A 10,619-nucleotide genomic window follows, 5' to 3' on the forward strand; every position below is an offset into this window, starting at 1 on the left:
TTTTCTGTAAATTCTGTGAATAATGTAGTGCATTTTATGTCTTTATAATGTATAAAGCATGTGATCAGAGAATGCAGTCTTCCTTCTGTGATTTCAGTTTTACTTTCCTGTTCTCTTCCTCACGTGCGGCTACAATTTTTTATTTATTTTTATTTATTTCATTTTTTTTTTGCTGCTGCGTTTATTTGTTGACCTTTTTTATCGTTCATTTCGTAGGCGGTGTATAAAGAAAATAATTGCCTCATATTAGTTTTATGATACCGTCCATTGGTGAAGTGTGTGTGGTGTTAGATCGAAGAATTAAAAGTTTTATTTATTTATTTATTGAATCAAAATGATTTTTCATTGTAACATCGGTCAGTTCCTTTCTTAGTTCCGGGGCGTCCGGTAATAATTCCTGTACGTAAACAGTTCTCTTGAAGAGTGTCTGTGTGCGATTATTTTCCGTTGTTTACGGTAATTTATTCGTCGGCGGTCTTGCGCAGCTGTGTTTTCTTCTGAGCCCACAGCACAGGAAGACTCAAACGACTTATCTGTCAGTTTAGGATATTTTTTTATTTATAACGAGGGCCTAGATATCTCCCTAAGCATGTCTAATTTTGTGACGTTTCAGACACAGTTAGTGTCCATCATGGAGATATTAGCGAAAGCAGCGGTGACTGAGATTAACCGACGTGTTGACGACAGCTGCGCTGTTTTCCGTTTGGAAATATCCCAGAGTCAGAGGGAGATTGAAACGCTGAAGCACAAACTACAGGTGCTGGAGCGCGAGTTTATGAAGACGCGAAGGAAGAAATCAGGTGAGAGACTCGCGGGACAAAACCGTGACGTTGTTGACGTTTGACTGTCCAATTCCATATGAATAAACGTGACATAGCGTTGTTTTTGAATTATGAAGTCATGAATCGGAATTGTAGTTGGAAGCCTGATCTGTAGCTAGCTCGTTAATTAGTTGGCTGTATTTAGCAGAATGAAAAATGGCTGCCAAGTAAATAATAGTATTGCTGGTATTTCAGTTTGTTCCCCTACTCTGGTGGAACATTTCCCACCAGCAGAGAGTGTCTTTGGGCAAGAATGGAGCTTCAGACCAAGGAGAGGGGAAGATCCCACAGCTGTGGAAGAGGTGGATAAACCTTTACAGCCCAGTCTCACAAGGAACCAGGTGAGTTCACCTGTGCTGTTCACCTACCAAATGCTGCTAAATTAGCACCTAAGACTGTGCATCTGTTTGCGAATAAGATGCTGGCACATAGTCATCCGATTTAACATGCATTCACAATAATCTCTTTGCTCCTCTGTTACAGCTCAGACTTGAGCCAGATCTTTTCAAGAAGGAGAAACTAGAAGAGGACTTGTGTTACAGTGTCCCACAGCCCACACCTGCAGGCGAGGAACAGGATGCAGAGCTCTCCCCTGTAGAAGACGAATTGGACACGGGGCCCACTCCTGTAGGAGACCTAGAGGAGCTGAGTGAACAGCAAAGGTGTGGACACGGTGATGAGGAGCTCAGTGGACTGGAGTTTGTGGTGAAGGCAGAGCAAGAGGAAGAGTATGTAGCCCAGAGACTCAGTCTATCCTCTTATGGGCCTTCATATGTTGAGGGGTTCGATAAGATGGGCGAGAAGCCGTCTGCTTGCAGTGAGGAGCTCAGATCAGAGGCCATTCACACACAGCAGGGTCAATACAGAGAGAGACTTGTGCACACAGTGGAGAGAGAGAATCGGACATTACTGCCCCAGCAGCAGCAACATGGACCCTCAGTAAAACACATGAGAGGCAGTGAGAGCCCAGCCCAGCCACACTCAGGCTCTCAGTATGAGACCAGCTCTACTCTGAGCGCCTGTGCTTTCAACACTGGGATAACGGGAAAGACTGTAAGGAGGTCTGGCACAAAGGAGAAACTGTTCAGTTGTACACATTGTGGAAAGAGTTTTGTACACTATAGTCATCTTGAAGTCCACCAGAGAAGTCACACGGGGGAGAAACCCTTCAGCTGTACTCACTGTGGGAAGCGATTCAGTCAGAGGTCTAATCTCATCACACATCAGCGACTTCACACTGGGGAGAAACCGTTCCGTTGCGCACATTGCGTGATGTGTTTTGCGCAACAGTCTAGTCTCATAACGCACCAGCGAATACATACAGGGGAAAAACCATTTATTTGCGGCCAGTGTGGGAAGAGTTTTGCTCAGTCAAGTAGCCTTAGAACACACCAAAGAGTTCATAGTAGAAATTGACTGGTAGGGGAGAATGATGTTTCTATAAAAATAAACAGGCTGCACATACCAGTCCAAAATTATTTGGACAGCAATTTTTGTTGTTTTGTTTCTGCATTTATTTGATGGAATATCGGGTGAACGTTGTGTCCAGAAATTGTAAAGTGGACACTTGGCTTCTTCAGCTGTTTCTTGGCCAGCGGTGCTGTCGTTGCATCAAAATGTCAAACAGATCGAGAACTGTCAAGAATGGCCAAACAATGTGAAGAGAGAAAGGAGCTACTCACGGTCCAAAGCACCCGCCATCATCTCTGAAACACGGTGGTAGTGTTTCGGTGTTACAGCTTGGGCATGTGTGACTAACACGGGACATGGCTCACTTTTCTTAATTGATGATGTGACTGATGACCCCAGCAGCAGGATGAATTCTAAGATGTACAGAAACCTCTGCTCCGTACCAGCCGAATTGCTCAAAACTCATTGAACGGTGCTCCGCCTTGTAGCAGGACAATGACCGCAAAAACACTACTCATGCAAACAAGGAGAGTGGATTGTGTCTGACTGGCCAAGTCAGTCACCTGACCTGAATCCAATTGAGCGTACGTTTCACTTGCTGAAGACTTGGCCGACAGCAAAAAGGCCTCCAAAACAAACAGGAGCTGAAGAATGCTATAGCACAGGCCAGGAAAAAGGTCATCAAATGCAAATGATTTGCAACCAAGTACTGAATATGACCTCATTATGTATGATCATGTTAATTTGTCCAATTACTTTTGGTCCTCTGGAAATTGGGGAACTATGTATAAAAATGGTGGCAATTGGCCTATACTCTTCACCTAATATGGATGTAAACATCCTCTAATTAAAGATCACTAGTCTTTAACCTCATATTCATTGTTTAATTTCAAATCCAATGTGCTGGAGTACAGACCCAAAGTTTCAATACAAAGTTTGTTGCTGTCCAAATACTTATACTGCACTCTATATGTGTTCCTGCTAGAGCAAAGTTAATGTAGAAAATGTTCAGTATTCACAGCGATGTTTCTTTGGTAAAATGTCCAAAACCTCCTTTGTGAGTTTATATCAGTCACAAGATCCAGCTAATCTTAAACAGCACAATATAGCCCCAAATGACTCCTGATGTCATTATAAGTAGGCCTAGTGTCTGGCCTCAGTACAGTGTAATTTCATTACATAGTTTTCTTGTGAGATTTTCTGAACAAAAATCATATTTCAATTTTGTGAATAAAGCAATGAATTCATGAATGCGGTCTTCCTTCGGTCATTTGAGGTTTTATGTACCTGCTATGTTCCTCACCGTGCTACATATATTTTTGGTTTTTTTTGCTGCCGCCTTTGTTGATTGTTTTGCCTTACTGGTCATTCTATAAACCGTATATAAATAAACAAATAGCCTAATATTGTTTCATAATGCCCATTTACCCCATCATCTTAAAAAAAACTAAACAAATAACTTAAAAGTTTACCACCTAACACACACTCAGACTTCACTGTTGTAACATAATTTAGTTCAGTGATCTTTATTTGGTTGGCATTTATATAGTGCCTTTATCCAAAGCACTGTACAATTGATGCTTCTCATTCACCCATTCATACACACACTCACACACCAACGGCGATTGGCTGCCATGCAAGGCACCAACCAGCTTGTCAGGAGCATTTAGGGGTTAGGTGTCTTGCTCAGGGACACTTTGACACAGCCCGGGCAGGGGATCAAACCAGCAACCCTCCGACTGCCAGACAACTGCTCTTACTGCCTGAGCCATGTCGCCTGAATTGGTTGCTGATAAGGCGAAAACAAAAACCAACCGACCTTCTGGGCCGGCAGGACCGGGAATGAAGACCACTAATTTAGTTGCTCTTTTTCCTCCTGTCAGTAATAGAGCTTTAATCTCCACCTTTGGGAGAACGTGGATCTGGTGTGTCCATCTTTGGGAGAAATCCCTGAACCAGAGTAGCACATAGAAACCCAATGGCATGCACATACAATTTCATCTTGCACACAGGGAAATAAATGTCAAAATTCGAACATACAACAGTATTGTCGTTATGCACTTAAAATTCTCGGTTTAACTTTTTCGGTGCTTTTTGACACGTCCTTTTAGGGCACACGACAAAGCTTATTCCGGTGCAAGCACAAAGTGCAGTGCTTGGCAAGACACGATAGGTGGTAATTACTTCTTCTGTCTTTGCTATTCAAAAATATTTTAGACGTTTACAGCGTGCCTTTTAGCATCTAATACGTATATCTCAAGGTTTTCCGTTTTCAATTCATACGCCCATCAAAATAAATTATCGTCAAAGTAAGATGAAAAGCAGCATTCAGTATTCATTCAAGAGTACTTGCACTGTACAATAGTTGTGGGGGGAAAAGTCCTACACCTATTTTTTATTTTTCAAAATTACAAATGGCTCTCGGTACTTTTAACTGAGAATCATTGTTTACGTTTGTTTACATTCACGGGTGAACAGTACAGCGAGTCGTCCTGGAAACGGATATGCTTAACGTATATACCCGCGCATGCGTGAGGGCTAACCATCCATTGGCGAAGTAGGGTGGTGTAAAATGGGAGAATCAAAAGGCTTATATTTGCATCAGCATTTTCATAATACCGTGGGCTAGTTGCTTTCTTGGCAACAAAGGGCAGCAGGTTCTTTCCTGTAAGTAAACAAATCTCCAGAAAACTATCGGTTAAACTTTATATATATTTAAAAATAAAGCCACATTTGTAATATTGAGCTAGTTGTTTTCGGTGTTTACGGTAATTTACTCGTCACCGGTTCACGGAAACAAACTGCGCAGCTGTGTTTTCTTCCGAGCCCCACAGCACAGGAAGACTCAAACGACTCATCTTTTTCATTTATAACGAAGGCCGAGCTATTAACCCAAGTATGTCTAATTTTGTGACGTTTCAGACACAGTTAGTGTCCATCATGGAGATATTAGCGAAAGCAGCGGTGACTGAGATTAACCGACGTGTTGACGACAGCTGCGCTGTTTTCCGTTTGGAAATATCCCAGAGTCAGAGGGAGATTGAAACGCTGAAGCACAAACTACAGGTGCTGGAGCGCGAGTTTATGAAGACGCGAAGGAAGAAACCAGGTGAGAGACTCGCGGGACAAAACAGTAACATTGTTGATGTTTCATATTAGATCTGAATAAATCTTGTTTCATAACATAGTTTTGTTTTTGAGTTCTGAACTCGTGAAACAGAATATGGTTTGCAAGCCTGACGTAGTTAATTCGCAGAGCAGACTACAAAACCTAACTAAGTTGAGTAAATGTCCGTGTTGTTGACATTTCAGTTCGCTCCCCCGCCATTGTGGAACATTTCCCCCCTGCAGAGAGAGTCTTTGGGCAGGGGTGGAGCTTCAGACCGAGGAGAAGAGAAGAACCCACAACTCTGGAAGAGGTAGATGCACCTTTACAGCCCAGCATCATTATGAACCACCTCAGTGCTGTTCACCAAAGTGCTGCTAAATTAACATTTATTTCATAACATACCCATTGATCACCTATATCTGTGCATCTGTGTGTGCATGGTATTCAGTTGCAGAGTCTGTGGTGATTTGTGGTGCATTCTCATGAATCTCCTGGGTCCTCTGTTACAGTTCAGGGCTGAACCAGTTGTGATCAAGAAGGAGAGACTGGAAGAGGACTTGTGTTACAGTGACTCACAGCCCACACCTGTAGAAGAGGAACAGGTAACACAGCCCATACCTGCAGGAGATGGGAAGAAACCGGACACAGAGCCCACACCTGTAGGAGACCCAGAGGAGCTGAGTGAGCAGCACAGGTGTGGACACGGTGATGAGGAGCTCAGTGGACTGGAGTTTGTGGGGAAGGCCGAGCAAGAGGAAGAGCATGTAGCCCTGAGACTCAATCAGACAGGATGTGAACCCAGTGCAGGAAGACTCAACAGTCTGGGCTCTGAGTATGTAATGTATGAGAGAGACAGTCAGCTATGGACTTCCTTTACCCAAGAGGACAGTGACCTAGAGACTGATGATCCGGTGTGTTCTAATGCTACAGAACATTGCTCACAGAATCTGTCAATTCACACACAGCTACAGCATGCTCCTGCCACCATGGAAGTCTCTGGAAACACGCTGCCCTCCTTTGGGGCGTCGTATGTCGAGGAGTTCGATAAGATGGGCGGGAAGCCGTCTGCTTGCGGCGAGGAGCTCGGATCAGAGGCCACTCGCGCACAGCAGGGTCAGTACGGAGAGAGGCGCACGAGAGGCGGTCGGAGCCCCGCCCAGCCGCTCTCGGGCTCTCCGTACGGGACCGGCTCCGCTCAGAGCACCAGCGCGTTCACCGCCGGCAAGAAGGGCGAGGCTGACGACCGGGCGATGGCGAACTACCAGAGGGCGTTCGCGGGGGAGAGGCGCTTCTGCTGCACGTGCTGCGGGAAGAGTTTCACGCGCTTCAGCCACCTGAAGGAGCACCACCGCAGTCACACGGGCGAGAAGCCGTACAGCTGCGCGGAGTGCGGGAAGCGCTTCTCCAAGCAGAGCAACCTCATACGGCACACGATCGTCCACAGCGGCAAGAAGCCCTTCCGCTGCCTGCAGTGCGGGAAGTGCTTCACCCAGAGGTCCAGCCTCAAGTCGCACCAGAGGATTCACGCCGGACAGGTGACCTTCCCCTGCATTCAGTACCTGTATCCCGAGGAGGACGACTACCGTCACGCTGTGTGAACACGCTGCCCCGCGCGCTCCCTCCACCCCCGCGGAAGACACACGAAAGAAACGGGGACTGATTTCATTGACAGATATGAAGTAATTAAGTCAATTTTATTTGTATAGTGCTTTTTTTACAGAAAACGGAAGGGACAAGAGAAGGCAAGAACCGGGCCTGGCCCCTGAACGTCCAAAAGGCATGAGGTTTGAAAAAAAACCAAAACAAAACAATTCTCAGTGGGGAGCAGAACCCTCAAATGGTGGTTTACACGGAAAAGCTGTGTGCTGAGCTTGGTTTCAATAATTACATTTTGTGCCTGTAGTGGCTATTGTAACTATTTCAGGTGGCCTTAGATATTCAATATTTATCATGTTTAAGTGCACAAAGCTTGTAGTTTAAAATTGATTAACTTGATTAACAGGTGAAAGCTGTTTATATTTTAATGACAGACTACTCACTTGGAGTCCCCATTAAACTAAAATAATTGCTTGCTCACGTAGTTGGATAAAAAAAAAATTAAGCCAACGGGAGGTTTCAATATGCAGGTTAAAATATCAAGATTGTTTCGACACCATAACTCTGTTTAATATTTGTGAGTTAAAATCTTTCGCTTGTTGCTTCTTTGTTATTGAATCCCCCCTCACCTTAGTATAGATGACAGGTGTGTAGATAGTTATATGTGATATGGTTAATAAAAGTGACAGTTACAGTCCCCTGCAAAAGTATTGGAACGGCAAAGTCAATTATTTTGTGTTTACCATACACTGAAGACAATTGAGGTTGAGGTAAAAATATGTACATGAGATGACAGATCCGAACGCTAGCTTTTCTTTCCTGGTATATTTATCTAGATTTGTTAAACAACTTAGCACATGAGGACGAGAGAGCTGTCTTTGGGAGAAAAGCAAGCCATTTTGGAGGTTAGAAATGAGGAAATTGATCAGAGCCATTGAACAAGCATTGGGGATAGCTTGTACAACAACGTGAAATGTCCTGAAAAAGAAAGAAACTGCTGGTGTACTGAGCAACAGACATTGACCAAGGAAAACAACAGCAGTTGAAGGCAGAAGTATTGTGAGAGCTGTGCAGGTAAACCGCAAAACGTGTTAAAAGAGAACAGCAATATAGAGGCTATACCACGAGATACAAACCCTCCTCAGTAGTAAGAATCGGAAGGCGAGATTACAATTAAGCGATGAGCCAGAAAGTAGGCGATGAGCCAGAAAGGTTTTATGGACGGATGAGACCAAGACTAACCTCTGCAAAAGTGATGGAATGGCCAAAGTATGGAGAAAGAAGGCATCTGCTCATGATCCAAAATATACGAGTTAATCTGTGAAGCACAGTGGAGGAAGTGTCATGGCTTGGGCTTGCATGGCTGCTTCTGGAGTGGGCTCACTAATCTTTATTGAGGATGTTAATGGTCTGCATGGTTAATGGCATTTATCCAAAGCGCTGTACAATTGATGCTTCTCATTCATACATATCATACACACACCAACGGCGATTGGCTGCCCCGCCAGGCACCAACCAGCTCGTCAGGAGCATTTGGGGGTTACTAGGTGCTTTGCTCAGGGACACTTCGGCACACCCGGGGCGGGATTCGACCGGCAACCCTTCGACTGTCAGACGACTGCTCTTACCTCCTGAGCCAATGTCGCCGATGATGTAACTCAAAGCAGCAGGATGAATAAAAAAATAAAAAAAAATCTACAAAAACATTGTCTGCCAATTTACAGAGAAACGCGTCCCAACTAATTGGGAGGAAATTCATCATGCAGCAAGACCTTAACCCAATTGAGCATTCATGTCACCTCCTAAAAATGAGATCGAAGGGAAAAGCCCCCCGAAACAGCTGAAAGAGGCTGCAGGAAAAGCCAGGAAAAGCATCACAATAGAAGAATGCAACAGTTTGGTTATGTCAATGGGTTGCATGTTTGTTGATATTGAGAGATATGCTACCAAATATTAGGTGTTATTTACTTGAATTTACTTAAATACTCTCCATTGCAATTCTTTTGCTCTCCTAAAAATTGGGTGGTCTGATGCCAAAGGTGCTATGTTCTAAATAGTTTAACACATCTAGGTGTAAATACCCGGAAATAAAAGCTTAAAAAAATAGTAATAATAAAAATAAAAAAAGCTTGTTTAACCTGTTGACCTTTTTATCTCAACCCCAATTTTATTCAGTGTATTGCAAAACCAAAGGAATTGGCTTTGCTGTTCCAGTACTTTTGGAGAGGACTGTACATGCAGGATTTTTCCCCCATGTGGGTCAGAAAATACGTTCAAAAGTGAAGTTGGAAGTTGGGTTTGACCTGTAAGTATGTAGGATGCAATCAATGTACATTCAATTGATACAATGTAATTTAAAGAGGCAGTTCACCCAAAAAAAGAAAATAAATTAATGTTTCCACTTAACCAGAGTATGATCGATCCATTTCTCTGATGTGATGAATTTTCTAGATAACTTTTTAGATGCAGTTTACAATGGACCGCTCCTTTTCTGGTAATCAATTTGCCAAAAAATTGCAATGTCTCTTCCGAAATCTAATGCCAGAGTTACCTGTGAACATCAACAGAGCTCAAAAATTCACATTTTAATTGCGAAGTATTTCTTCTACACTCGACAACCGTGTCCACGTCAGCAGAAGTTTCCACCAAAGCATATCAGTATTCTTAGTAAAAGTGTCCATTTATTTGATCAGTGTTTTAGTCAGCTGTTTGCTGTACTTGGCTTGCGTATCGAAACATGAAAGTGTACGTGTTATCCAGCTGTGAGTTTTAGTTAGCAAAATTGTGCCAAAACAATATCGGAACTCCCTTACCTCACAATGTCGGACTACAAAGAAGATGTGCACGCCTTTCCGTAGAATACTGGGGTGCTTCGGCGGAAAATTCTTGGCGAGTTCTGGCAGTAGAAGTATGCTATTAAAATGTAATTTTTAATAAAAATGTAGGAGTTCTGTTGTTTGCGAGTAACTGACATTATATGATTTTTTAATGTAAATTTGTGGCGCATTGATTTCCATAAAATGGGTTTCCGTTATGTGATGGCTAACTGCGTCTGAAAAGGTGATGAATATTTGAGATTTGATGACAGCTCTTAGTGAAACTATCTGGAAGAATAGATGCCTCTCTTGTTAAGTGGAAACCTACTTTAATTTCATTTTTAGGATGAACTGCCTCTTAAATACAGAAACACCCAGAACAAATGGTGATTTTTGATGCTGAAACACCCAGAACTATTGTTGATGTTTATCATCCAGCTTTGTGGTCCATATTTATTCTGCATGTCCAAGGATAACTGTTCTCAGACATGGTTGTATGGCAGGGGTGGAGCGTTTGGGCTGCTTTTTCACCGAACCCCTAAAACACCACAATCTGCCCACAGTGCCAAAATGGGTGTTTGGGCTATTGTTAATAAAGTATATGATGATGTTGGGAGTTTCTATTTTTCAGATTCGTGGGTTCAATGCTATGTATGCACGTCTGCCTTTTTATGAATAAAATTGTCATTATAGTGATTGTACTGAAGAGTACACCTGTTGCGTTTCTATGATGTGTGTTAATTTGCTCAATACCATCTATAAAGTAACATTTACATGGACCGTTTGTTTAATCAGATGACTGGAGTGTTGACTATAAGGTTGAACACCCCTGCGCTACACACTCCGTTGCAGTAGGTGGTGGTGTGG

At 43.1% G+C, this 10,619-nt stretch overlaps 2 protein-coding genes across 3 annotated transcripts; both read left to right on the forward strand.

Moving 5' to 3' along the window:
• The first annotated feature begins 339 nt into the window (after window positions 1-339).
• Window positions 340-3,482, forward strand: LOC133136993 (zinc finger and SCAN domain-containing protein 2-like). The gene is made up of 3 exons (XM_061254931.1): window positions 340-800; window positions 1,017-1,162; window positions 1,305-3,482. Exons 1-3 carry the CDS (start codon window positions 590-592, stop codon window positions 2,235-2,237), a joined length of 1,290 nt encoding a protein of 429 aa, XP_061110915.1. The 5' UTR covers window positions 340-589; the 3' UTR covers window positions 2,238-3,482.
• Window positions 3,483-4,791: 1,309 nt separating this feature from the next.
• On the forward strand, window positions 4,792-10,453 carry LOC133136990 (zinc finger protein 543-like). 2 transcript variants are annotated; one of them, XM_061254927.1, is made up of 4 exons: window positions 4,792-4,898; window positions 5,154-5,340; window positions 5,544-5,650; window positions 5,850-10,453. In XM_061254927.1, the coding sequence occupies exons 2-4, from the start codon at window positions 5,172-5,174 to the stop codon at window positions 6,936-6,938; spliced, it is 1,365 nt and encodes a 454-aa protein (XP_061110911.1). In that variant the 5' UTR covers window positions 4,792-4,898; window positions 5,154-5,171; the 3' UTR covers window positions 6,939-10,453. The 2 variants fall into 2 exon arrangements, with proteins under 2 accessions (XP_061110911.1, XP_061110909.1); XM_061254925.1 differs by lacking the exon at window positions 4,792-4,898 and having other exon boundaries at window positions 5,046-5,340.
• The last annotated feature ends 166 nt before the right edge of the window (window positions 10,454-10,619 follow it).

Source organism: Conger conger, chromosome 9 (assembly GCF_963514075.1).
Source record: "Conger conger chromosome 9, fConCon1.1, whole genome shotgun sequence".
Lineage (NCBI taxonomy): Eukaryota > Metazoa > Chordata > Actinopteri > Anguilliformes > Congridae > Conger > Conger conger.

Bases quoted from the DNA above. Each gene is read 5' to 3' on its own strand.
- LOC133136993 (XM_061254931.1), top strand. From the start codon at position 590: ATGTCTAATTTTGTGACGTTTCAGACACAGTTAGTGTCCATCATGGAG. The intron at 801-1,016 runs GTGAGAGACTCG...CTGGTATTTCAG, and splicing joins GACGCGAAGGAAGAAATCAG to TTTGTTCCCCTACTCTGGTG. The intron at 1,163-1,304 runs GTGAGTTCACCT...CCTCTGTTACAG, and splicing joins CCAGTCTCACAAGGAACCAG to CTCAGACTTGAGCCAGATCT.
- LOC133136990 (XM_061254925.1), top strand. From the start codon at position 5,130: ATGTCTAATTTTGTGACGTTTCAGACACAGTTAGTGTCCATCATGGAG. The intron at 5,341-5,543 runs GTGAGAGACTCG...TTGACATTTCAG, and splicing joins GACGCGAAGGAAGAAACCAG to TTCGCTCCCCCGCCATTGTG. The intron at 5,651-5,849 runs GTAGATGCACCT...CCTCTGTTACAG, and splicing joins AACCCACAACTCTGGAAGAG to TTCAGGGCTGAACCAGTTGT.